Here is a 26907-nt window from a genome sequence, read left to right on the forward strand (position 1 = left end):
ATATAGAGAACTGTTAACGCGATAGAAACTTGTGAAATAGGTACTTGAAAGGGTAAAAGCACAACCCTAAGGTATCACGGAAGCAGTATCAGTAGCAAAAGGAGTAAGTTAAGATTATTAAAATTCGGAGCCTAGAGGTGGGCTCTATGGAAATGAAACTCACTTCTGCGGAGGAGGTGCCACTCGGCTGGTGCAAGTGTCTGGAGGGCACCCGAAGAGGCTGATCCTGTGACTGCTGGAAAACTGCCAACTGCATTCAGCTGCTGCTTCAGAAAGGCACTGCTGCTGCTACCAGGGTGAAGACGCATAGCTGGTGTGATGCAACAGACAGGAAGTAAATGGATGGTGCCTGTCCCTTTTTGTCCTCCAACCTTGCAGCATCCTTCTAGCACTTCCTGCTGGCACAGCTCAACAGGAAGCCAGCTGGCAAGGCAGAATGTGGCTCGCAGAGTGCCAGCTCCAGCATCACAAAGGAGAGCCCAGGACAGTGCGTTTGGAGATAGTTATCCTATGTGCTCCACAGCTTTCTTAAATCTGATTCTTAAAAATCAGCAGCTACAAGAGGCAATTATCAAAGAGTAGAAAATCATTTTCTAAAGCAATGAAGGCATTCCTATAAATAGAATGGTGTGCTGAGGGATTTAAATTAGGATCTGCAATTATGATCTTTCAATTATGGCATGCAATTATTTTAGGAACATAGCTAGACACAAGGCAAATGTTTACACCTCTAAGTCCACTGCTCGGTGTGATCTTAAAGCAAGTCTCAAACTTAGCTGCAGGCCTTAACACAAAGTAGGTTGTACTTTTCCTTTAGATTTACAAAGCAGCACAAGAAGGAAAGAAAAGTACTTAAATACGAAGTTAAACCATGATCTCTGGCCTCCAGTACTGCCTCAGTACAACACTGAGATTCCTGGACGGCTCTATGTGCTGAAAAATCCATCTCGAGTGCATGTCTTAAGCGAAGAGCGACAGCAGTGGGCGCATAATAAATGTTCAAAACAAACCCGGTGGCCAGACACCGGAACCAGCAATGGAGCCTAAGTGCCTCTGATGCCAATCTCAGCCTCTTAAACACACACGCTGGGTCACGCCTCTGAGCTGTATAGGTTTTAATGTATTCTCCACCACGAAGCCTTCAGAATTAGTCTTCTCCCCTAAGTCATCCAATTTTCTGTCCTTTCTCACCAAAAACACTTCCTCGGTAAAAGGCAGAGGATTATTTCTCCAGGTTGTTTTTCTTTTTTAAACTGTAGAAATGTCAGGCATGTTAGTTTCAGAGTGATTTAAACAGCGCTGGTGTTCTAATGGAACAGCAAGAACAAAGATGCTCAAATATTAATCATCCCGCCCGGCTGTCCGCCGGGAGTCGCTGAAAATGGCAACACAACTCTGTCTTCTGGCTTCGCATCTCCGTTACTGCCTGTGCGGCTCGCAAACACTCCCTCCCTTTCCAGAACAGATGGAACGATCTCGGCAAAGAATTTGCCTCAGTGAACCCTGACTGGCCAATCAAAACCAGAAGGCTCCAAGTTCAATGACTAATATTGGGAATGAATTGTGCGTGGTGAAAAGGAAATTCTGTGCGCTGGAGAAATTTATACCCTGAGAGCAGCCGTATCACAGGTGTGCAGGATCACCTGGAGAAACTGAACTTTCAAGAAGGCGAGTTCAAACATTTCTTCAGGCCGCACGCCTGTCATCACCAAGGATGAAAAACGGAGCGGCCCGCAGAGGTATCAGCGCTGCCGGGGCAACAAGGGCTGCCCTTGACTGAGGGCTTCCAGGGCTTAGCTTGGGGCCATCGCTGGGCTAAGCCCCGCTGATGCAGGATCCTATTTAGTTTAATCCCACAGCCCATAAGGTAGGTGTTATCATCCCTTCTCTACATATGGGGGACGAAGCTTGGAAAGATTAAGAAAATTGTTCTTGGTGCCGTAGCTAGAGTGGGGGCTCCCCCTCCAATTCCAAAGCCTTTGTTCTTAACCACTGTACTCTTCAATATTCTTTCCCCCTTCCTCATGCCCTGATGTTTGTAGAAAAGGGGAGGGGAGGAAAACTAGATGCAAGAAATATTAAAACCTGGACAGAGGTTGTACAAAATGGTCTTGGAAAATATGTGGAGAGCACCTATTTCTAAAGAATGGATGAAATACATTAATCACCTTGGGCAATAAATTAAGTACTATTTCCAAGATGAAAGACATGTTGGCTGCTGAGTTCTAACAGTGACCTTTCAACAGAGAGCGTGGAAACAAGCACTGCAGAGACATTTGCTAGCTCTTCAAATTCTGGGTAAAACAATGAAAACTCAAAAGGGGTATTACAGACTTCTAGTCAGTTTCAACCTAAAAAGCCACAGGGATTAAATCCCCACGCTCCTTTCCAACAACAAAGTGACACCTACCTGTGTGCAGTACACCCTCATCCCATCTTCCTCTGCCTGAGGGGTAACAGGGACAGCAATCAGGGTGGCCTGGCAGCTCCATGAGAACCCACAGAAACAATTCAACCAGCCTTCACTGACCACCTATGAAGCATGAGGCATCGTAATGACGACTGTGACGAACAGCTGTTGAGCGCTTGCTATATGCGAGGCAGTGTGCCCAGCATGTGTTTTATCCCATTTAATCCTCACAGAAACCCTGCAGGGTGGGCACTATTATTTCCCTGCTTTAAAAACCAGATGACTGAGGCGTAGAGAGGAGTTAGGTCATTTGCCCAAGTCTCTGGCCTAATCACTAAGGCTACACTGCAGGCTCTGCGGGGTGAAAGAGCCCCACCCTTCCAGATGTGACCATAATGGAAAGATAAAGATACACGTTCCACTCCCTCTTGCTTCCCTGAAATGCAGGACACCCCTCCCCAGAGCAGGGGGAAGCTGGGGTGCTGACCCCACTCTCCAGAGGGGCTCAGGGCATGGGAAGGCTCCAGGAGGCCACTCCAGGTCTTGGAGCCCAAGGGGTCACCTGCCCTGACCCTCCCAGCTGTCCCGGTCACGTCAAGGCCTTTCATCCAACACGGCCGTTACTGCCCCCTCGCGCTTTTAACCAACGTTCATTCAGAATGGAGCTTGAGTTGATGTGAGATACAGAAAAAACACTTCTTGAGAAGGAGTTATTACTTTGTTCTATTTTAAAAGGTAGGTCCCCGGCATCTCCACCAAAACAAAAACAAAAGCAAGCCCCATAAAAGGTAGAGAGAGCATACACACTAATTCCCAAGGAAAACCATCTTATTTCCGACGGAACTGAGAGAGCTGAGTTCTTTAAGTGGTTTCTCTCTCCAATTAAAAATCGGCCCATTTCATCTTTCCCTTAATTGATTAGTTAATAGTAAGAATTACCTATGAAGTGTGAAATTTTTAAAAGAATAAAACTATAAAGTCTGCAACTGGTTTTAAGTAAAAGAGGTATGATGCTGAAGGTGCAGTTAATAGGACATTGGTGCACATAAAACAAAGCAAATCATCATTTCTACTGGGCTTATTATTTCCCAAGTTCTTGAAGAGAACCCTTTATATCTGCTGACAGATTCCAGTTATTTCTGAACAAGCTATAACTGAACAACAGTTTTTAAAGACAGAAGGCCCTAAAATATACAGCTCCCATGATGATACACATTTAACTACAAAAGGTGAAAAGACACAATGTTCCATATTTTTATCCTAAGTACGAACAAACCCATGGTTAGAAATAGGGTAGAAGCAATATACTGGTTGAATTCCAAAGACTTATAAATATCATTTGAAAATGCTACGTATGGGTCAATCGTCTCCAGAGACTTGCATTCTAGTTAACACACATCCCATCTGACCCGTTCATTTCTTATTCTATAGACCTAACAATTTTCAAAGACTTAGAACTGATCCAATGTGTGGTGGACCCAACAGAGATGTACCACACCTCGGTCCTCCTTCAAGGAAGGACTTGGTGCCCCAGCTACTGGGAGTGCTTTCAGCAAGTGGCCTTTGGCCATCAGCCTCCTTAGGGATTGTCTCAAGGGCACGGAGCTGTCTTGCCCAAGGACATGCTCCTCCCAGGGCAGTCCACGTCCAATGACTGATCAAGATGGGGGTCTAAAGGCCCAGTCACGTGAATTCAACATGGGCCAACTCTCACAGGCCATTTAGGCTCCAAAGCTTCCCATGGTGTTGGCTGAGGCTGTCTTCAAAAACTCAGCTTCTCCCTCCACCCATCCAGCTTCTGTGGACTCCCTCCCTCCCTCAGATGCTGACCCCCCAGGAACTCCCTAATACACATCCTGCATAGTAAACTCCCTCCTGAGGCTGCCCAGTATCCAGCCTGTGACTCGATACCTCTATGGATAAGAAAAAGATATCCAATTTTCAAGGTAAGTGACACAAGAAAAGAAGCTGGAAAAAAAGCTTTCATAATTACCTTGGTACTTTCCCTCCTCTTTGTGACCTACACTCCAGAGGCCTTTACAACTCAACCTAGAAAGACTGAGCTCTACCTGGGTTGGTCTTTGCATTACCGCAGTCAGACAAGAAGCACAACAGAACTCTGGGCAAGATAAGCTGAGGTACCTGGTCGGCCCACAAACTCCCCTGAGCGGTAGTGCCACCTGGTACATAATACACTGTGAACTCCCAGACCATGAGACGCATTTCTATTCACATCCAAGTCTAAGCCCACACGTCTTTCTGTCTCTCTTGTACAGACATGCACGCGCGCACACACGCTCCATGTCTCTCTTCCTTCATGTGGAAAACTGAGGCTTAACTATAGTGGTGGCAGGTTACATGTACATAAGTGAAACACACATACAATCACCTCATCAATTTACATCCCAAACCACCACCTCAAGCCCAATCTCTCCATGAGCCCAGCTGAAACATCCCTCACAATCACAACTACTTACTACTCCCCAGACTCTCTGCCCACTTCCCGCAAGTACAAGAGAAAGTTTTTAAAATTATTTTTTAAAACAAAGAAAAACAAAAATGGCTACTCTTATGCTCTTTGATTGGATGATGAAAGAAAGCAGTAAATGAGTATTCAGCTCACTCCCACCTCTAAGACCGGCCAAGCTTAGGATGAGTTCAGTAGCACAAATCCCACGAGTCAGGAGTGAATCCAGAAACAGAAGTGAGGGTCCCTTCTCAACACAGGGCCTCAAATGATCCTACCCGAATGACCCCCAGGGTACAGAAACACACTGGGGTCTCCCTTAAGTTCACTTATTGGTGGGTACACAACACTTAACGCTGAAACACACTTCAAAGGCTGGTTAATTCTTCAGTACACAATAGAAATTTTTTTTAAGTTGTGTTTATGGATTTCAAACTAACCAAACTGGCTGACAGAGCTCCTCTGCCTTTGATGTCAACCCAGTTCCTAAACTACCGTTAAAATAGTTTAAACTACTGTAATGACAATAAAAAATAGAAGGTCTTTATCACTGCATTCAGAGGATGTTTCCTCTAAAATTCCTCTCCTGCCGGGTCTGTCCAGAAGGGAGAACATCGTGTTCCTCCCCCAAAATACACGGTCCAGACGGGGCTACCTTCGTGCTCCAGCTCCTTTAATGATTCTGAACCATCTAAAAGCACGGCCCTGCAACCTCAGTTCCCTTCCTGCGGTCTCCCCCAGCCTAAGCACTTGGTTCTAATCAGACCACTTCCTTCCTGCTGCTTTGGTTTTTATTACCCAAGTGCTTCAAAATCCTTTTCACCACCCCAGATGCTGAACAACTTCCACTTTGAAAAGCACATTCTCTGCGACCCCTAAAGACAGGCCAAGCTCAGCAGGTCTTCCATATCAGAGCCGGTCTCACACATTCTAGGTGAAACTGAGGCGCAAGGATGGGTCCCCGGCAGCCTCCACCTCCTTCCTGTACCCCCTTCCCTTCTGAAGAGCACACATCTATCCATCTCAGAAATCAAGCATCCTCACTCTGCCACAGATCGTCCAATCAAAGAGAAGTGTAGTGATACGATAAACCACGTTGGGTGGAGGCCTCTGTGCGGAAAACAGTTAACATGCCGGGCTCGACTGCTTTTCTTAGAAAAGGCCTGCTTACAAAATTGGCTGGTGTTTGGGAACTCGGATTTGGGGAGGGTTCCCACCGTTAACTGATAAGTGTGGTCACTAGTCCTAAACTGTATAAACAGTCTGGTTTATGCTGAATGCCTGCTTTCCTTCTGGAACCGGGGAACATACCAACTCCCTCAAACAAAACAAAACAACAAAAAAAACCCTGGGCCCCCACTTCCTCATGAGCTTTCCTGGTTGGCAACACTTTACAGGTGCTGTCACAACTGGGGGACGCAGGCGCATCCTGTGCACCTCCTCCTGTTGGAAGAGGCCTGCGGGAAGCTTGTGCCTGGTTTTCCCTGGACTTTGCCCCTTGTGACTTTTCTCTGATTTTGCTTTGTACTCTTTTCACTGTAATCAACTGTAATAACCATGAGTATAACTAGAGTCGATTCTTGTTATTCATGGTAGTTCTGTTCTACAAAGTCACCATGAACACTGAATTCATGAATACGGAACCACTGTCCCTAAAGGAAACGTGTACACGTGCATATATATTCTATATAGATATAACACAGATTGTATCTTAAACCCTGAAAACAACTCATGCTGGTAGATTCTATTTTATTTTTCAAAAGAGAAAATGAAACTGATAACCAACAAGGACCTACTGTATAGCACAGGGAACTATAATCACCATTTTGTAATAACCTATAAGGGAAAGGAACCTGAGTAACTGAACCACTGGGCTGTACACCTGAAACACAACATTGTAAATCAACTGTACTTCAGTTTTAAAAAAGAGAAAATGAGGTTCCAAAGTGTCAAGTGACTTGCCTGAGCCTGCCCCACTAACAGGAGCCAGAGTTGGGATTCACACCCCATCCAACTGGCCCCAGAGCCGCAGTCTCCATCCTTTGGCCACCTCTGTATGCGAGCAGAAATAAAAAGGCACAGCGTCACCTGGTTTGACCTTGGCTGGGAATGTGTTCATCAGGTAACCCCAAATTTTCACCTCTTTACACATGTCCGTGAATAACTGCAAAAGCACTGCAAGTATTGACGAGGCGGGGGTATACATAAATTTTAGTGAGCAGCCAACTATCTGCTGAGTCCTGTGAGTCCTAGCAAAGCACCAAACCTGAGGGAGTGGTCCTGGAGGCCCCCCCCAGCCCCGCATAACCTCCAAAGGGAGCTCTGGGTTCCCCTTTCCTGCAGAGGCACCAGGGAGCAGGAAGTGCATTATCACTGGGTCGAAGGGGCAGAGAAGGCAGAGCTCCCAGTGTGACCTGCTCCTGCATCTGTGACTGCTTTGCTCTTCCCTTTGAGATTCTCTCCGGTCTCTGGTTTTGGCCTTTCTGTCCTCTATTCTCCACTCCAGCTGCTAATGTTGGTCCGACAGCCTCCCCTCTTGGAAGTCAACAAGGAACTGTGGTGCAGCCCAGCGGAAGGGAAGCCTGATGAATCACATGGGCCAGCTGTCCTAGGGCCTGAGGATAAATGACATTTCCCCCGACAACTGTTTCCACAGCTTTTCCTTTGGAAAATCCTCACCCCTCTCTCTCAACAGATGACCTCTCAGCTGACTTCACAGCCAGGTAGAAATCAAGACATTGGCCTAGAAGAAAGGGGTAAGGAGGCACTAGACCAGAGAGAGGTCAACAAAATAAGTCCTTGTGACCCAAAGTGGGCCCAGCCCAGTTCACCAGAGTTAAAGCTAGCAGCGAAGCCAGATGACAAACATCATGCATGTGTCTGAGTATCTTTTCTGCAGAGCCAGCAAATTCAAAGAATCTGGTTCCTCACATGGCCAAAGGTTTAATCAATCACACCTATTTAATGAAGTCTCTGCCTATATAACGAAGCAGCGATAAACATTCCTGAGCAATGAGGTTTGCAGAGCTTCTGGACTGATGAACACATGGACGTACTGGGAGGGGGATGTGCCTGGAGAGGGCACGGATGCTCTGGGGGCATCCCCACCCACACCCCTCTGTCCCTCCTCCACTGGCTTTCCCGAGTTGCATCCTCCATAACAAAACTGAAATTGTAAGTAAACATTTTCCTGAGTTCTGTGAGTCAGTCTAGCAAATTATGGAATCCTGAAGCGGGGGAGCAGGGTGTGGGAACCCTGTATTTGCAGCCAATGGGGCAGAAGTGGTTAGGGAACCTCAGGACTTGTGAAAGTGAGGGCAGTCCTATGGAGCCCCTACAACTGTGGAGTCTGAGTCTGACGTTAACTCCACATAAACAGTGTCAAAATGGAATTAAATTATTGGACACCCAGCTGGTGTTGGACAATTATTGTTGGAATGACATACTTGCTCTCACTGGTGTTCTCTTTCTCTCTCTCCCCCGCCCGCCCCTCAACTAGCCCCATTACTATAAACTAGCCCCTTCCTAGAGATGAATAACGAATGTTCTGAGAAAGAGCTGATCTTACATTCACCAAGTATTTAATACCGTAAGTGCATGGAAAATAATTACCTTCCTTCCATATCTCTAATTGTCGTATCTTTAGGCAAATCCATCCATAAACACATCAGATGATAACTTACAGGTATCACTCCAATCACAGATGCCCTAGAAAACAACCTTCACAGACTGTATTAAAAACTTGTTTAATTGAAGCTTCCAGAACACTAGCTGTTTCAGGAAAATGATTTCTATAGATACTGAGACCTTGTAAAAAAAAAAGCACGCATGGCTTCCTTCCCAAGAGCACAATGAAATACCAGTAAAAATATTTTTTGAAAGAATAAATCCATTCCATGGTGGCCCTGAAAACATGAAGGAGTGCTATCAGTGAATAAGTCATTTGAAACGCTTTCTTTCAAAAAAGAAGACTGTTGGGACTGTATTGACAAATCAAAACTGGGGGGGGGGGGAAGCAACTTGAAATACACATTCAGGGCTACAGATAGGAGCTCTTTCTTCCAGATAGAACCCTGGAGAAGCTCTGAGCTTGGAGTCAATGGCTATTGGGAGCCAAAGAATGGCCTACAGAGAGATGGCTGTGAGGCAGGAGCCAGGGCATCTGAGGGGAGAGCTGTCTAGAGAACAGCTGAGCCAGATGGCCCTGGCCCTTGCCCCTGTCCCGTGGGGACTGGAGTCTGCAGTACTGGATCCCAGCTGCAGCCCCAGGACAGCTCTCTCTAGAGAGGAGGGTTTGCCTAAGGAGCGCCCATGATGTTGATGTCCAGGCTAGCAAATGAGTCAAAGAGGAGCCTCTAGGATAGACACGGAGGTGAAAAAAAATAAAAGACATAAAAAGATGCCACCCTGAGGTTAAAGTTCCCTTTCCCTCAGTGATTTGGGGGTAAGGGTTATATAGCAAAAGGTCCTGAATCTGCTGTGTCCTCTTCTACCCTAAGCACACACCCTAAAGGGAAAGCTGCCTGCTGGTATACCCTGCCTGCCCATTTGGAATACATTCAAAAGAGAAGACCTGGGGGTAAATAAACCTGCTGAAATACCAACAAAGCCTACATCAGCTACCTATACTCATCAATATGATCCTTGACTCATGGACCTGCCTTAACGAAGTACCAAGACTGTAGGGGGCTTCAACAACTGACGTGTATTTTCTCACAATCCTAGAGCCTAGAAGTATGAGATCAAGGTGTCAGCAGAACTGGCTTCTCATGAGGCCTCTCTCCTTGACCGGCAGACGGCATTTTCTCCCTGTGCCCTTACATGGTCTTCCCTCCATGTGTGTCTGTGTCCTAATTTCCTCCTCTTATAAGGACACCAGTCTTATAGGATTAGGGCCCAACCTAATGACCTCATTTTAACTTAATCACCTCTTTAAAGACCCTATTTCCAAATACAATCGCATTCTGAGGTTCTGGGAATTGGGACTTCAACCTGTGAATTTTGAGGGGACATAATTCGCCCTATAGCAGCATGAGAAAGACTGAGATGAACAAACCAAAACCTACCTGCAGGACACAGAAACACTGCAAAGAGCAGAAGGAAAATGTAAAGTTCTGATTAGTACCACTCAAAGGTTTAAAAGACTTTACAACCTTAAAAACATACTTCTGTGGGGGGAAAAGCAATCGTAAGCATTAAAGCATAAACTTTAATGGTGTTTAAAAGTATAGTTCTCAAAATTAAAAAAAAATTTGTTAGAAGAGCTGAGTCATAGAATAGATACAATAACAGAAATCAGTAAAACATGTTGGTAAATATAAATAAAAACACTGACCATAGGGGAAAAAAGAGCTTTAGTTTAAAACATTATAGAGGAAGACTTTGAAGCAAAGTTAAGAATTCTACACTTGGTTGATTCAGAGATATTTTCTCTGGACTTTGTTAAAAATATGTAAACTTAAGCCTACATGTTAAAAATATAAGAGTGGCTGTGGCCCAAGGTGGGTGGCCTCGCTGAGCATCTCATTCTTGGGTGGAGATAGGGGAAATTCGTTTTCCCATAAAATGGTCATTTCTCAGCTCCTGGTTTTGTATGGAGCCCGCTTTCAGGCCCTCAGAACGCACAGGGACCACAGCCCCGGCTTCCATCTCTGTGTGGGTGTTGAAACATTAGTCCCTAGTGTGCATATCCACTCAGTTATCTCTGAGGGCCACCAGGCTTCCATTCCGCTCATGGCTGTGGGTTAATAAAATACCTTCATTTCTGACACCCGGAGAAACTTTCTTACTTTCAAGCTAAGAAGTATAAATCAATTTTTTAAAATGCTTCATCTAACATTTCCATGTGTTTGGGAAAGGGAGGGAGGGGCTCGCCATCAGCTCAGTCTACCATTTTGATCGACAGCCTGTACTGTGAATAAAGAGTTAATAACAGAAAACACTTTTAGATCCCTTACAATGTGTGAGGCCCAACTCTCGGAGCTGCACACGTGGCCATTCATCTCACCTTCATACAACACTCTAAAATAGGCACTAAAATCCCCATTTTCTAGACAAGGAAGTTAAGGACAGATAAAGAGGAGGGTCCCATGGCTAGTCAGTACCAGAGGCAGTTTGGCGCCCCTGTGACGGTCATTTGTGTCATCCACCCAGTGTGTCCAGTCCTCCCGCCTGCAACCAGACGCAGGGGTAGGAATAACACCTCTTAGTGGTTTTAGCTCTGACCAAGGCGCTCTGAACAAAACTGACTTGTGACTTCTGGGCCAGAGCACTTAACTTCAGGAACAAGAGCCTCTAGAGCTCTCCGACTCTCTGGCACAGTGACCATCAATGTTTGAAATGGTGGCTATTCTATCCATCAGGGATCTTAAGTAACCGTGCCCACCGATGACCCCACAACAGATATACACCGAAAGATAAAAAAATAAAACACGTGTTTTCTATTTTAAGCTACTTATACTTGGGGGTTATTTTTCATAAAAGTTAACTTATTTCTGTTAATATGTAATGGCTTATTATTGTTATTTTTAAAATGAATATTTTTAAATGTTTTAAACTTCTAATGCAATTAGTGTTGATAGATATAACCAATGTAAACAAAAGCTCTTAGGAGTTCTCAATGATTGTTAAGAATACAAAGCAGCCCTCGACCACAAAGTCTGGCAATCTCTAGACTAGGTAAACACCAACCAAATAAAAGCCTAGATTGTGATATTACTATCTAGTCAGTAGACCTAAAGGTAAAAAGCAGTAGAGATAAAGAGAGATATTTCCATAATGATAAAAAGATAAAACCACCAAAATAAGATTAAATAATCCTGTATATATGTACCTAATAACCTTTTCTTGAAATTTATAAAATAAAAAATTGACCCAGTTACATGGATAAATTGCTAAGTTCACACACCCTGAAGGCAATTTCATCACACCTCTTTCAGAAACTGGAGGAAGCAGAGGGGTAGTAAAGACACCTAAGATGGACAAAGGAATTCACAAGCCTGATGTATTAAGTGTATATGAAGCCCCGTCTCCCCAAACTGGTGACTACCCATTCTCCTCAGGCACACAGAGGGGTGACTCGCCACAATGGTTACTAAGCCTCAGAGATGTTAACAAGTTCAGAAGAACCAGTATCATATAGAACATAATTCTCTGACCCTTATGCAGTTCAATAAGAAAATCAACAATAAAAAGATGGTTTAAGGTAGTCATTCCAGTTACAAGCTAAGTACGTACTAGGGATATCACATACAACATGATAATTAGCACTGCTGTGCACTGTATATGAAAGGTGTTAGGAGAGTAGATCTTAAGAGTTCTCATCACAAGGAAAAGATTTTTTTTCCCCTGCTTCCTTAATATTGCATCTCTCTGACATGATGGATGTTCACTCAACCTATTGTGGTAATCGTTTCATGATGAATGTAAGTCAAATCATTATGTTGTACACCTAAAACTCATACAGGGCTGTATACTAATTATATCTCAATAAAAGTGGAAAAATATTATAGAAGATGATTTAAAAAACGTTTGGAAATTTAGAAACAATGAGTTAAAAAGCCAAATCAATGGCAATTATGAAAGGTAATGGAGTAAGTTAAAATAACAGCACTAAATATCAATATCTGTGGCGGGTAAAAGTGGCATTTGAAGGAGGATGTGCACAGGCTTTCGTATATTTGAAAAGAAGAAATGGGATTAATTAGCATGGAGCCATAGTGCTGTTCAAAATTACTGTCAACAGGGAACTCCCTGGCTGTCCAGTGGTTAGGACTCCATGCCCTCACTGCTGAGGGCCCGGCCTTCAATCCATGGTCGGGGAACTAAAATCCCACAAGCCGGGCTTCCCTGTGGCGCAGTGGTTGAGAATCTGCCTGCTGATGCAGAGGACACGGGTTCGAGCCCTGGTCTGGGAAGATCCCACATGCCGCGGAGCAACTAGGCCCGTGAGCCACAACTACTGAGCCTGCGCATCTGGAGCCTGTGCTCCACAACAAGAGAGGCCGCGACAGTGAGAGGCCCGCGCACCGCGATGAAGAGTGGCCCCCGCTCGCTGCAGCTAGAGAAAGCCCTCGCACAGAAACGGAGACCCAACGCAGCCAAAAACAAATAAAATTAAAATCCCACAAGCCGCATGGTGTGGCCAAAAAAAAAAGAAAAGAAAAGAAAATAACCGTTAATATAACGGTTTCTTGACTCAGACTGTTGACTGTCCTTCCCAGGAAAATACAAATTCTCCGTAATTTTCAGGGCTTACTAGGCGTTCGCGCTGTGAAGCATCCCAGCCCTGCTCCGAACCCCTCTCTGCAACTTCATCTTGCAACGTCTGCCTCATCACGGGCCCTGCCAGCGACAAAAGCCTTCTTCGGATTTCCCAAACTTGCAAGGCTCTCCGCGGCCTCACGTGAAAGGTCCTGGCACTACCTGGAATGCTTCACCTGCCCTCCCCCCTTCACTGGCCCACCTCGGCCCAGGTCCTGTAACCTCAGCCACCAACTGAACCCAGACCTCCCTGTCATCCCCTGCGCGGGCAGCCTGGTCTCTGCCTTGACAGCACATCCCACGATGTGAGAAAACACCTTGATCTGGGGGAGTGTTCGTTTCATGTCCGTCTCTCCCAGCTAGACTTAAGAGCAGTAAGGGAAGGGCTCTGGTTTTGAGTTGTAATTGTTGCTTTTCGATATAAAGGGCCATACACACAGCTGGTACTCAATCAACATCTGCTGAATGAATAAACGCCCCACTGCCAATGTACTTATTTCTTCTCCCTAAAGTGGCTAAACTCTCAGTTTAGATGCGTTAACTGCTATGGAACAATGTAAACAGTATAGATAGAGCTGTATCTCCCTTTTTAAAAGTAAATTATACAGGGCTTCCCTGGCGGCGCAGTGGTTGGGAGTCCGCCTGCCGATGCAGGGGACACGGGTTCGCGCCCCGGTCCGGGAAGATCCCACGTGCCACGGAGCGGCTGGGCCCATGAGCCTTGGCCACTGGGCCTGCGCGTCTGGAGCCTGTGCTCCACAGCGGGAGGGGCCACGATGGTGGGAGGCCCACGTACCGCAAAAAAAACCCAAAACAAAAACAAAAACAAACAGAAGTAAATTATACAGATGAAATTACAGGATTGATAAAGTAGAAAACTGAGTAATTTTACATAACGGATGACACCAACCCTATGGATGTTTAGGTCACTGTATAGCTGGGTCGAAGGTCACACCTACACAGTGACTCCCACCTTCCCCTCCAGCCTGCTAACAAGTTCTCATCTCCCCAGCTCTCCGGACTCTGGGATCAGTGGCATTCTCCCACGTTTCTCAATCATGTTACCCTCCTTTCCATATAAGGGCCTTTGCATATGCTGTTCCCTCTGTTAGAAACGGTCTTTTAAATCTCAGTACATAGATCATGTACTTGGGGAAGGCTTTCCTAATCCTAATACACGTCAGGGTCTTCTATGTTGTAATGGTGCCCTGTACGTCTCTAACTGGGCATCTGTGCACTTAGCTGTTTAACGTCTGCCTCTCCCTCTAGAACAGAGGGCAGAAACCGAGTCTCACCACAGCTGATTGATAACGTGGGTTCTAGCACAGAGCTGAGCATATAGTCGGCACTCGTTGTTTGCTGAATGAATAGAGAATGTACTAAGGAAGGAAAAGTATTACTCTGGATTTTGGGACAGACCTCACTAAGCTTAATGAGGCCTCTTTTTATTAGGAACAAAAGATTATTTAATCCAGATAAAGGAAAGTTACGGAGCCAATGAGTAAAACGTGCACGTGCGTGTACAGATGGGCTACAGCTGCCGCTGCTTCTGCACAGCAGGAGGGTTTACAGTGCCTCCAAGTGACCAGAGGGCAGCAGAGATGGCCGTAGGTCGGGGGGACTGAGTGCAGTTCTTCCCAAAGATGAAGAGATGGCAGGGGGCGGGGGAGGGGAGTGACCTCACAAGCTCCTCTCCATCCTAAGAGTCTCTGAGACTAAGGAACTCGCACATCTTTTTATGAATGAAATGCAGGCTTGAGAAGCCACTCCATGAATCCCAACAGCTGAATGAAATCTCAATACAGGAAATCTGAACCCAGATCGGCACAGCCACTTGGAGAAACCGTTCCCCACCAGACAGGTATGTGTCTTTATCCCAAAGTTGGGGGCGGGGGCAGGGCGGGCCGCGGTCAGGCCCCCTCATCAATTCATAAAAGCCTGCTTGGTCCGCAAAGTGTCTGATGGCACAGAGACACGCGCTCCAAGTCCTAGCCTCAGCTCTCCCGGGATAGAGCTCTGGGCGGTGGGATCGGGGCGTGGCCCTGCTCACTTCCCACTTGCCAAGCAGTACCACAAACTCCCTGGACCTCAAACCATTGTACATTTCCTTTAAAGGAAAGCAGTTTCTGTCTTCCTTCCTCCAAAGGGCAAGCATATTGGAATTCTGGGGGTGCAGCATCAGACGACATCATCCCCGCCACAGCCACCATCTGACACACTGGCAGAGCTGGGAGGCATTGTTTCAGCACATCTTCTGATCCCTGAGCTCGGCTAGTATGTGATCTCACCATCAGGAAGGCCAAGTGGAGAAGGTGCCCGTGTTACATCACAGAGCACCGGACCAGGCCAAGGCCCAAAACCAAGTACTCTACAGCGCCCTTGGCTTGAGCAAGTCGTCTTCTGACAGCGGTGCTTCCCGACTGTCAGCATTTCAAGTGCCGGCCCCCCTTCATAACTTTCTGCCGTGCTCGTGTTCCACCTGCACCATTTTTGCTCAATGTTTTTCTTCTTATCAACTCGCTATCATTTTCCTGCTCACACAAGTTAATTGAACAAGGAGAGTCTGTAGTGCTGTGAAATCAGATTTCAAGTGCTCGTCACTTTTATTCCTACCACACCTTATATTTTAATAGTTGCGTATTTGAAGTTTAAACTGTTTCTCTCCATGCTACCTCAAATCAGCTGGCCTACCGGACTCTGGGAAATTCTGACACCAGATATTCCACAAAGATTCTGTCGCCCAAACGCCCACACATTTCACCAGTACAAGACTAAAGTCTGCAATTAAATTCTGTTATTAAAGTGCTACGCAGTTTGAGAGGTTGACTGGGGCCCCAGAACTGCAAACTTCCTTCTGTGAAGCCCCTTCAAAGAAAGCTCCTCAAGAGGGAAGAGGAGTTAGACACATGAAGGAGTCAATACATGTTTTCTAGCATGAGAGGGGTTAACCTGAGTTCACTGACAACTGACAAAAAGACAATGATTACCTACAGCAGTTTCCTGTTGCTGTTCTAACAATGATTACACACTTAGTGGCTTACAACAATACACAATCGCTCGCTTATAGTTCTGGAGATCAGAAGTCCAAAATCAGTTTCACTCAACTGAAATCAAGGTGTCCCTCCAGATGCTCTAGGGAAGAGTTCACTTCCTGGCTTTTTCTAGCTTCTAGAGCTGTCTTCCCTGCATCCCTGCCTCTATCTTTGAAGTCAGTATCATAGCACCTTGCGTCAGTCATCACATGGCCACGCTTCCATGTCAAAGCTCTCTCGGCCTCTTTCTTTTCGGGGCCGCGCCTGGCGGCATGTGGGGACCAGGAATTGAACCCACGGCCCCTGCAATGGAAGTGCAGTCTTAACCACTGGACTGCCGGGGAAGTCCCTTGGCCTCTCCCTTTGAGAAGGACACCTGTGATTACATTTAGGCCCCAACCACATAATCCAGGATAAGCTCTCCGTCTCAAGATCCTCAATGGATTAACACGCCTGCCAAGTTCCTTGTGTCATAAAAGGAAACACAGATTCCAGAGATCAGGATGTGGGTATCTTTGGGGGCTATTACTCAGCCTGCCACATTGCTTTCAACATGAAAATGCAGCTAGGAGCTCTAACAGACCCTTACAGTGGTAATTCACTGATGTGTACGTGAAATCTTTGATCATTTTGTCTAGCTCTTTCAGAGGACACCCTGGTCTCCTCAGTCCCAGTGCTTATGCTGTCGGTAGAGATCAGTGGCCTTCCTTGTCACCGTGGATTCTTCCAGAAAGCAAGGAAAGGTTTAAAGATTGACAGAGAAACGTCGAAAGGACTGGCCGAATTTGGGATATTTGAACATCAAAAAGAATGAGGAGGACCAGCACACACTGGCAGAGGTTAGTGACGCAGCCTGTTCCCGGGGCTGTCTCCTCCCTCGGAACCGGGCCGCCGTGGTTCTTCTCGGTGCTGGCTTCACAGCTTGGCCAATGCCCAAATCGGGTCTCAAATACCTACACTTCAGTCAGGTCAGTCCCATTCATTTTCTTGTTTTAGTGTTCCTTTCCAAAGGCCCTGTCCTCTTGAGCAGGAGCTTTAAGGGCTTTTTCAGTAAAACTATCACAGCTGCACTTCGGAACAGCATCTGGGCAGTCAGCCTGACACGAACCCTTTGCCCCCAGCCATCCGTACAGTTCACTGTGAACCGTGGTCCCACGGGGCAATCTTCCTGGCTCAGCCCTCCACCCACCCCTCTCTCCTGCATCCCCCCACCTTCACCAGCTGCCAACCCCCCAAATCCACTAGACCTGCAGGTCTCCCATCACCCGCCTTTTCACTGAACTGCCAATCCTCTTCCTCATTAGGCTTGGTCACTGGCATGGGAACAGGGTAATTACTGGTGTGGGCCAGGCCCTTTTTAACTCTCTATGAGAAGATTCCTACAGTGATGATAATTCAACCCTTCGGCTTTGTGGTTATGCTCTCAGTACCATGTATTGTATTTTGTTAGTAAGGTCTGGATACTTGATTCCAAAAATGGCCTGGCTGGCCAGTATCTTAGCCTATTGTTTCTCTCATTAGTGAAAACCAAAAGAATAATTCAGTAGGTCAATAAACCAAGTAGAGATATTTACAACCAGAAGTGGAAACCTTCTCCCGGGTCCCAGACGCCTCATTATGTACTCGGGTCACAATAAAAATCCAGATGGGGCTGCAAGCCTGTTCTCAACACCTCTAGACATAATGGCCTTCTTGACTTTGACAAAAGGAATAAAGGCTGATCACAGTCCTAGCAGGGATATCATTTTTATCCTCAGAGAGTCTCTCTGTTCCTATGAAAGAAAATGGCTGACTCTGCCCTATTTCTGAGGAGCAAATGTGCACAACAGAAAACCACCAGCATAGCTGCAATCTCAGTGGGAGGCCACCACAGAGAAAACCCAGCTTATTTTGGCAACTCATGGAAAAATACCTCATGTTTGTCTATGTACATATATATGCATCCGGGTCCAGAATGGAGATGAGGGCCGGGGAGGCACGGAGGAAGAGGTGAAAAGGATGGGGGTAAAACGTGTGATGGGAAGAGAGAGTCTCCGTGACTAGGATGGCAGATGTGTAATATGTAACCAGGCGGATGGTCTGTGCATGGGTGGGCTTTCCATCTGTCATGTGAGCATACGAGAGGCAAGGGAAAAGTACAGTACTAAATACATTCTCTCAGCATATTCAACAGGGGTACTGGTTCCCAAACCTGGCAGCCTACTGAAATCATCTGGGGAGCTTTAAAAAAGTACTGGTGCTTGGGCAGAGCAGCGCCCCCCCCACCCCCACCCCAGAGACATCTACATCCCCAAACCTGAGAATGTTAGGTTGCATGGCCAAGGGGCATTAGGTTGCAGATGGATTAAGGTTGCTAAATCAGTTGACCTTAAATAGGAACACTATTCTGGATTATCCGGGTGAGCCTGACATAATCACAAAGGTCCTTAAAACAGGAAGAGGGAGACAGAAGCTAGAGGTCAGAGTGATGCCATGCGAGAAGGACTCAATCCACCATTCCTGGCTTTGAAGGTGGAGAAGGGGGCCACAAGCCAAGGAATGCAGGCAGCCTCTAGACACTGGAAAAGGCAAGGAAATTAATTCTCCCCCAGAGCCTCCAGAAAGGGATGCAGCCTTTCCAACACCTGATTTTAGCCCAGTGAGACCCATAGCAGACTTCAGAGCTCCAGAACTATGAGGAGGGGGTTGCACTGTCTGAAGCCACTAAGTTTGTGGTAATGCGTTACAGCAACAACAGAAAACCAGCTCAGGTATGGCCTGGGCTTTGGAGGCTGAGAAGGTCCTCAGGTGATTCTAATACGCAGCAAAGTATGGTGCTTACTGAACAAGATAAGGACAGGCCAGTGTGATTGCTTATGCAAGAAAATGCACGGAGACCTCATCCGGGAAGTCAGCAAGTCACCTCACCAAAGTAGGCACCATCCATCCTTGACCGTGGACCACGGTTACTAGACATGTCTTATCTGAGCACATCACAGGATGCACGTGCTTTACCAGTGTGTGGCTAGCGTCCTTTCTAGACTGACCCACTCAACAGGCTAAATTTCCTTGGGATAAAGAACAATTATACCTCTGACAGGCAGATTTCCTACAGAGCTAATTTTCTAATGAATACTGTCTTTCAAGGAAGGAACTGGCCAATAACTGAGTTAGATGCAAATACATGAATTAGTACATTCACATCAGCACCATCAGGAAAGGACTGAATTGTCCTCCTCTCTGTCCTTAAACCATTAAGAACCTCTATTAAGATGGTAAAGCTAGAGGGTTTCTCCATTTGCTTTGGTGATCTATTTATTTATGACAGATGGCAGATGGGTAGAATTAACTTTTTATTCATTTATGACAGATGAATGGAATAGTACTGTGGCAACAGATGAACTCAGTCTTTGTAGAGATGAAGTGGGACTTGTACAACCTGACAGGTGCAGCCCCCCTTTGGAGCGAGCACGTGCCCACTCCCAGGGCTCCAATGCTCGCCCATACAGGGTAACCTTTCTTGAAAGCCGTTCCACCGTGAGCCTCCATGATACTATGACCACAAGCTGAAACCTTTTACTTTTTACTTTTCTCTCCCCACTTTGTCTTGCTTAGAGAGGAAGCTAGGGTGAAATTTCATTTCTATCCCTTACAACTGAGGTGACGTTACGGGGTCCCTCAGCCACTCTGGGCTTCACCTCTGACAAACAGCAATAACATCACCTTCACAGTGCTATGTGCTGATTAAATGAAACGGCACAGATTAAAGGGCTTAGCACCTAGTAGGGGCCTTCGATAAACGCTTGCCTCACTGAAACTCAACTATTCTTCTGCTTCCACCCAGCACCTCGCTGCTGAAGCTGCTCACATCTCTTCCCTTTGGTCCTGTCCTCTCACCAAGCTCTAGTACCTTATCTCCCACTGTCCACTTGACGCTGTGACTCAGATTCCTCACTGGCATCTCTCATTGGATGGGTCCAAATTGGACTTAGGATCTCCACTCACAAACCAGCGACCCCCCCTCCCCCATTCCCCTGACAGGGTCCATGCGGTGAAAGCACCATCGGTCCCCTGCCTCCATCCCCTCTTCTCCACTCCTACTGCTGCATATTCCATTCATGCCCCTGGTACCCTCAACCGCATACCTCAAGCACAAGAGCCTTCTGGGTAGGCTCCTGACTAAAAGCTCTGTCTCTCCCAAGCCATCCTGCTTGTGGGTTTGCAAACTCATCTTTCTCCAGCCAGGTTTGTCACATCAAGCCCTGAACAAAAAAATCTTCAAGTATTCTTTTTTGGCCCTGCAGCCTGGTACTTATGACAGAAGAGGAGCCAACGCCCCCCAGCCCCCCGCCGTGTAGAGGACAACTCAGCATGCCCTGCCTCTGCGCCGGCGTACGACGCACTGAGCCGCTTCACCCCGTGACCACGTAAGGAGAGCCCACAGGATAAGCAGGTCACAGAACAAAGCATTTTTAAAAGCGGCTACAGAAAACTGGACATCTTTTAACCAAATTTCTTTTCCGAGTGTTTCGTAACTACAATGTAAATCTGCCACAGACCACCCTCAATTGCATTAAACTATTAAATGTAAAAACCCACTGATGTTAAACTACTTAAGGTGTTCTGTAATAAAATCATTTAAAAATTACACAAGCCTTTAGCATTTATATTAAATGGCAAATCTGGTCAATTTCAGACGTGTTCTTACCATTTTGTTCATTCAGTTCATTCCCAATTTCCTGCCCCATTTGTTTCTGGCGACTTATGATGGAGGAAAGGGCATCAAGGCCTGCGTCCTGTTCTAAAAGAACAAGTGAGACAATTAACTCACTAAAAACCAAAGCAAGACAATTTAAAGTCTAGAAATAGACACAATTCAATATATGATCAAAGTAACATTTGAAATCAGTCAGGACGAGAGAAAATAGTTAACATTATTGGAACAATTGGAACCAAATTAAAAAGTTAAACACTTATAACCCTCAGACCTTAAACTAAAATGATTTCCAGATGAATTACATTTTAAACATTACAAATGAATGTAAGATTTGACTATATAACCATTTAAAGATTCTGATACTTGATATATAAAGAGCATGTACAAATCAATAAGACTTAATCTTCCAATTTTTTAAATGGGCAAAGGATATAGATAGGAAACGCCCAAAAGAATAAAAAAGGAAAAAGCTCTGACATCACTAATTTTTTAAAAATATCAACAAAAAACAATACTGAGGTGGTTTTTTTCCCCTGACTTATCAGATTTGTAAGCATTAACAAGAATGCTAACACCCAGGCTTAAGTAAAGTGTGAAGAAGCTCTAAGGGCTAAGTCACAGGAGAATAGTTAACACATCTTTCTAGAGAGCAAATCATGCCTACCTCTTGATCAATTCTGTATCTAGGAAATGTGTGCAACAAAACATCTGGATGGTATGCCATGATGTATATACAAGGATACTCCTTGAAACACTGCTTCCTTTGCCGCTTTTCCATTTATCGTCTCTCAGCTCCAAGTTCACCCTTTTTTGACTGCTCTGTGAAAATAGATCTGGGTCCTTTAAATAATTTTTCCTTTGCCAGCTTTGGTGGTGGAGGAGACTGCAGAGACACTGCAGGGGAAACGGGTTTTGCTTCCTGGCTCCAGTGCCCTCCTGACAGACTCCTGCCATGCTGACAGCTCCCTTGGTGGGCAGTGGCCAGCAGCACCCCAAGGCCAGCAACGTCTCCCAACACACCCCCTCCTTGGGCAGTTTCGGAAGAGTGCCTCCAGTTAGACGCCTCCCTGGGCACTGTATTCCCTAGTACCCTAAGGACCGATCTCCAGGCAGTGCCGCCAGCTCGGCACCACAGCGACTTCTCTGAAATCCAGTGAACCCCAGCTGTGCCCTCCTCAACCTGACCTGCACCTCAACCCTGGGGGTACTGCTGTGGGCGCTCTGTCTCCACAGGGGAGTGACTACACCTTCTACCTGTTATTTCTGTCTCTTTACTTCCTGCTGGCTAACCCCTCATTACTCTAACCCCGTTATAGTTAATAATTCCGTACACTACATTTTCCATGTTCAAATTTCTTTCTCCTGATTGGACCCAGATGGATACACTTATAATAATGAAAAATTAGAAACAACCTAATGCCCAAACACAGGGATTTGTTTAAAAACGGAGTATAGGGACTTCCCTGGCAGTCCAGTGGTTAGGACTCCACGCTTCCACTGCCGGAGGGCCCGGGTTCAATGCCTGATTGGGGAACTAAGATCCCACTAAGCCATGCAGTGAGGCCAAAATAAACAAGCGAAACACAGACTACAGCCATAGAGTAAAACACTATATGGCCGTGAAAAGTGATATTGTACAGGTATATTTTGATTTCAAAAGAAGTTCATGACACGTTATTGGGTTAAAAAAGAAAGCAGAATACAAAACGATGTGTAGTAATAGTATTTTTGCTTTTAAAAAATGTGTTACCTTTCTAAATTTTTGAAAATTTAAAGAGAAAACTCAAGTTACTCAAGATCCTTTATTTAAAAATTTTTTAAACTCTAGACAGTCCCAATCTCTTTAAAAATACTTTATCCCTTTGCTTGCAGGTACATTGGAAAGAACATTCCAAGGCTGAGTCTAATGACTCTTTCCACCAAGCACTCTGCTGGGTGAGGGTAACATGCCATTCGTGGCTCCACTTGTTGATGGGTTTTTTTTTTTTAATGTCTGTTTCACATCAAGGGCTATCTACAAAAGCAGAAATCATAAAGGTCTGCTTGCCCCGATCACATTAACATCTCCTTATATAGTTTTTCCTAGTCTTTTTATGGAATTAAGCCATTACACAACTTGTTAATTCATCTGGAATTTATTTAAACTAATGGTGTGCGGTAAGGACCCCTTAGTAACGATTTTTGACACTACATGCTCTTTTAACTGTACAAATGACCTGCTGTCTCTAGGGATCATTCCAAGGGACCATTTTATAGCAAAATCACTTTATAATGAGGTCCTTTTGGTCTTTTGTAACAACCTCTTGGATGGCCTCCAAGAAAAATCTATCATCAACCTAGTGCTGCTATAGGATGACCGATGTTACAGTAAAATTCCAAATGCATCCCCCAAATAAACTATATATATTGTAGAACTGAGGGTCAAGTGTCAATGCGAATTAAAAGGTAAAACAATATAAAAAGAGAAAAGGAGATTCCTCTATGGTTTTCAATTAGGAAAAAAATCATTAAAGTCCTGAAGTTGCTTTACCTAGTATAGACCTAGATTATGAATGAAAAATACCTATGTTACACACTTTTCACTTAACCTTGACTCATTATCTGACTTAACTACCTAAAGGCTATCTTGCTAATGCAAAACAGAAAGAGGGCTAAAAATTGTGCTCTACTCAAATCATTTCTATAAGAACTTAGTACCTCCTCACTATGTTTAAGTGCTACAATAAATTTTCATCCTATAATTCAGAAACACAGAAGGTCCAGATAACAGAGATGCTGTGTATGTAATAATATTGATGACTTGAGCGTCTACAAGTCTTTAAATTTTTATTGCAGTATAGTTGATTTATAATGTTTAGTTTTTGTTGTACAGCAAAGTGAATCAGTTATGCATATACATATATCTACTCCTTTATATATATTTTTTTTTTTTTGCGGTACGCGGGTCTCTCACAGCTGTGGCCCCTCCCGTTGCAGAGCATAGGCTCCAGACGCGCAGGCTCAGCGGCCATGGCTCACGGGCCCAGCCGCTCATGTGGGATCTTCCCGGACTGGGGGCACGAACCCGTGTCCCCTGCATCGGCAGGCAGGCTCTCAACCACTGCGCCACCAGGGAAGCCCCTTTTTAGATTTTTTTCCCATATAGGTCATTACAGAGTATTGAGTTCCCTGTGCCATACACTAGGTTGTTATTAGCTATCTATTTTATATACAGTAGTGTGTATATGTCAATCCCTATCTCCCAATTTATTGCTCCCTTTCCCCCTTGGTAACCATAAATTTGTTACAGTTTGTTATCTGTGACTATTTGTTTTGTAAATAAGTTCATTTGTACTATTTTCTGAGCTTCTACAAATCTTAAAGCAGCATTTCTAAGGGGAGGCAGTGTGGTCATCTTAGAGCCAGTGAACAAAATAAAATGCTGCTACTTGCAAAAATATCAACGATTATCAAGACCCATGCAGACAGCCACCCAGAACCATGTAAAACTACTACGACGCTGTAATCACAGCTCATTACTATAATCTATCCTACCTTATCGATACCCTAAATCATTGAAATCACAACAGATCATTTGCAACATACCATACTCTATTAATCATTCTTCAATTTTATAATGGTATTGACTTTAAAAGCTGGATGACCACTGCACTACATAGAATAATGGCCCCCTAAAGACGTCCACATCCTAATCCCGGGAACCTGTGAATATATGACCTTACAGGGCAAAAGAAACTCTGCAGATGTGATTAAGGGTAAGGAATTTGAGATGGGAGATGACTCTGGATTATCCAGGTGGGCCCAGTTTAATCACGTGAGTCCTTAAAAACAGAGAATCTTTCCCAGCTGTGGTCAGAGGGAGGCATGAAGAAGGGTCAGAGAGATGCAACTTGCTGGCACTGAAGACTAAAGGTGTCCGGAGCCAAGAGATGTGGGTAGCCTCTAAAAGCTGGAAAAGGGAATGAATCCTCCCCTGGAGCCTCCAGAAGAGAACCCAGCCCTGCCAACACCTTGATCGTAGCCCAGTAGCATCTGTACGGAACTTCTGAGCTACAGAACTATAAGATAATAAACTTGTATTTTAAGTCCCTAAGTCTGTGCTAATTTATTATAGCAGCAGTAGAAAACCAATACAAACATGTTTTGAAAAATCGAGTGAGGTGTTTGACTACCTCCTATCTTAAGACACGCAGAAAAACCATCTTCTAACTAAATACCATGTAATTGTGGGAGGACAATCTGGTGGCTGTAGATTAAAAATAAAGGGACAGTCATCATAATGTATTCTTGTCGAAAGTAACAGACGTCATTCTGATCAAGCCACTAAGTCTAACTACCAATTTACAGAAAATATGTGGGACAGAGGGACACATTAAACAATGTGTGTGGATACAAATAGCAATTCTAGATAGTGGGAAACTATAGGGCAAATGCCCTTGTTTTGTCAACAAAGAAACAGCAAAGAAAAAAAGAGTTGGCAAAGGCACCTACCTACTAAAGAAACTTAAGGGGGGCTTCCCTGGTGGCACAGTGGTTGAGGGCCCGCCTGCCAATGCAGGAGACACGGGTTCGTGCCCCGGTCCGGAAAGATCCCAAATGCTGAGGAGCGGCTGGGCCCGTGAGCCATGGCCGCTGAGCCTGAGCGTCCAGAGCCTGTGCTCCACAGCGGGAGAGCCCACAACAGTGAGAGACCCGCGTACCGCAAAAAAAAAGAAAAAAAGAAAAAAAAAAAGAAACTTAAGGGACACAACAATTAGTTGCAATGTACAGACCATATTCAGATCCTGAACTGGACAACCTGAAAAAAAGCCCATCATGGGACAATCAGGGAAATCAAATATCCAGTCGGTGTTCAGATTAAGAATTGTTAATTAAGGGTAATAATGGCATGGTGGTTATGTTTTTGTTTTTTAAAAACAGTCCTTATCTTTTGCAGACATGCTTTAGAGTTATATTCTGGAATATTCACCAATGAGATTGTACAATGTCCAGGATTTTCTTCAAAAACAATCCAGGGATGGGTAGGTGGGTAGACATAGATGAAACGAGATGGGCTATGGGTTGATAATTGCTGAAACAAGTGATGGGTAAGACGGAATCATTATCTTACTTTCTCCACTTTCATATGTTTGAAACTGTCAAAAGCAACAAGTTACCAACATTTTATTAAGTAAATAAAACCAAGGAACATTCTTAAGAACTGCAACCTCAGGCCCCCGACTGAGCACATGACAAGAGCCCCAAGGGCTGGGGTTGTGTCTTCTTTTCCTATGGTTTTGCCCAACTGGTTCAGAGCCCAACTGGTGATACAGAACAAATATTTAATAAAGGTGTTTAAACCAAGGAATGACCACAGAAGACCCTCTAGGTCTGTAGAAGGAAGTAACACAGTCTCTGCTACACATATATGGAAGGACTCCTCGTTAATACTAGACAGCTCTCTGAGTTTAGGTAATAGAAAAAGTAGCTGATGCCCAGAGAGGAGGGATGGAAATTCCCACATGTGATATACAGGAGCTCTCCCTGAAGAAAGGGAAATAGATGAGGTCAAGCTGGGTAAAGATAATCACTACATTGGAAAGACTCTTAGAGCAAGTTCTAGGAACAGACGTTAAGATCTGGGGGGAAGGAATGTTGGTCTAGGTGACAGCTGCAAGAAAGGTTATCTTGAAAAATCTGTGAGGTTATGATTGCAAGTGTTCAAAGATGAGTTGCTTAGATGTGCCAGGGTACAACACAGCCCGGCTGGCCACCTTCCCCACCGCTATTTCTATGAAAATACTTAGAGATCTAAGAACACAGAAACCCAGAACTAATGCACAGCTTTCTGCTAGAATCTAGAAAGAACGTCTATAGACTACGCTAAGAATAGTTGGAGCTAATTAAGAAGCCCCAGCAACAGAGACCTCCTGGGTAGAGGTAGAACAATTCTCCAATGTTTGCCACCCGCCAGCTGACTCAGAAACAAGGGTCTGTACTGACCTAAAAAGCACCTTCCCTTGTTTTAGCGCAGGGATTTTTTTTTTTTTTTTTTTTTGGG

The 26907-nt window shown here is 45.0% G+C and overlaps 1 protein-coding gene across 1 annotated transcript in view; it reads right to left on the minus strand.

Moving 5' to 3' along the window:
• The window catches only part of STX8 (syntaxin 8), a 256727-nt gene that overhangs the window by 162757 nt on the left and 67063 nt on the right, over nucleotides 1–26907 (minus strand). Inside the window, exon 7 of the mRNA XM_007457836.1 lies at nucleotides 20859–20951. Within this exon, the coding sequence (XP_007457898.1) occupies nucleotides 20859–20951 (93 nt within the window). The remainder of the gene's footprint in view (nucleotides 1–20858; nucleotides 20952–26907) is intronic.

Source organism: Lipotes vexillifer, unplaced genomic scaffold (genome assembly GCF_000442215.2).
Source record: "Lipotes vexillifer unplaced genomic scaffold, Lipotes_vexillifer_v1.1 scaffold611, whole genome shotgun sequence".
In the NCBI taxonomy this organism is placed as follows: Eukaryota; Metazoa; Chordata; class Mammalia; order Artiodactyla; family Lipotidae; genus Lipotes; species Lipotes vexillifer.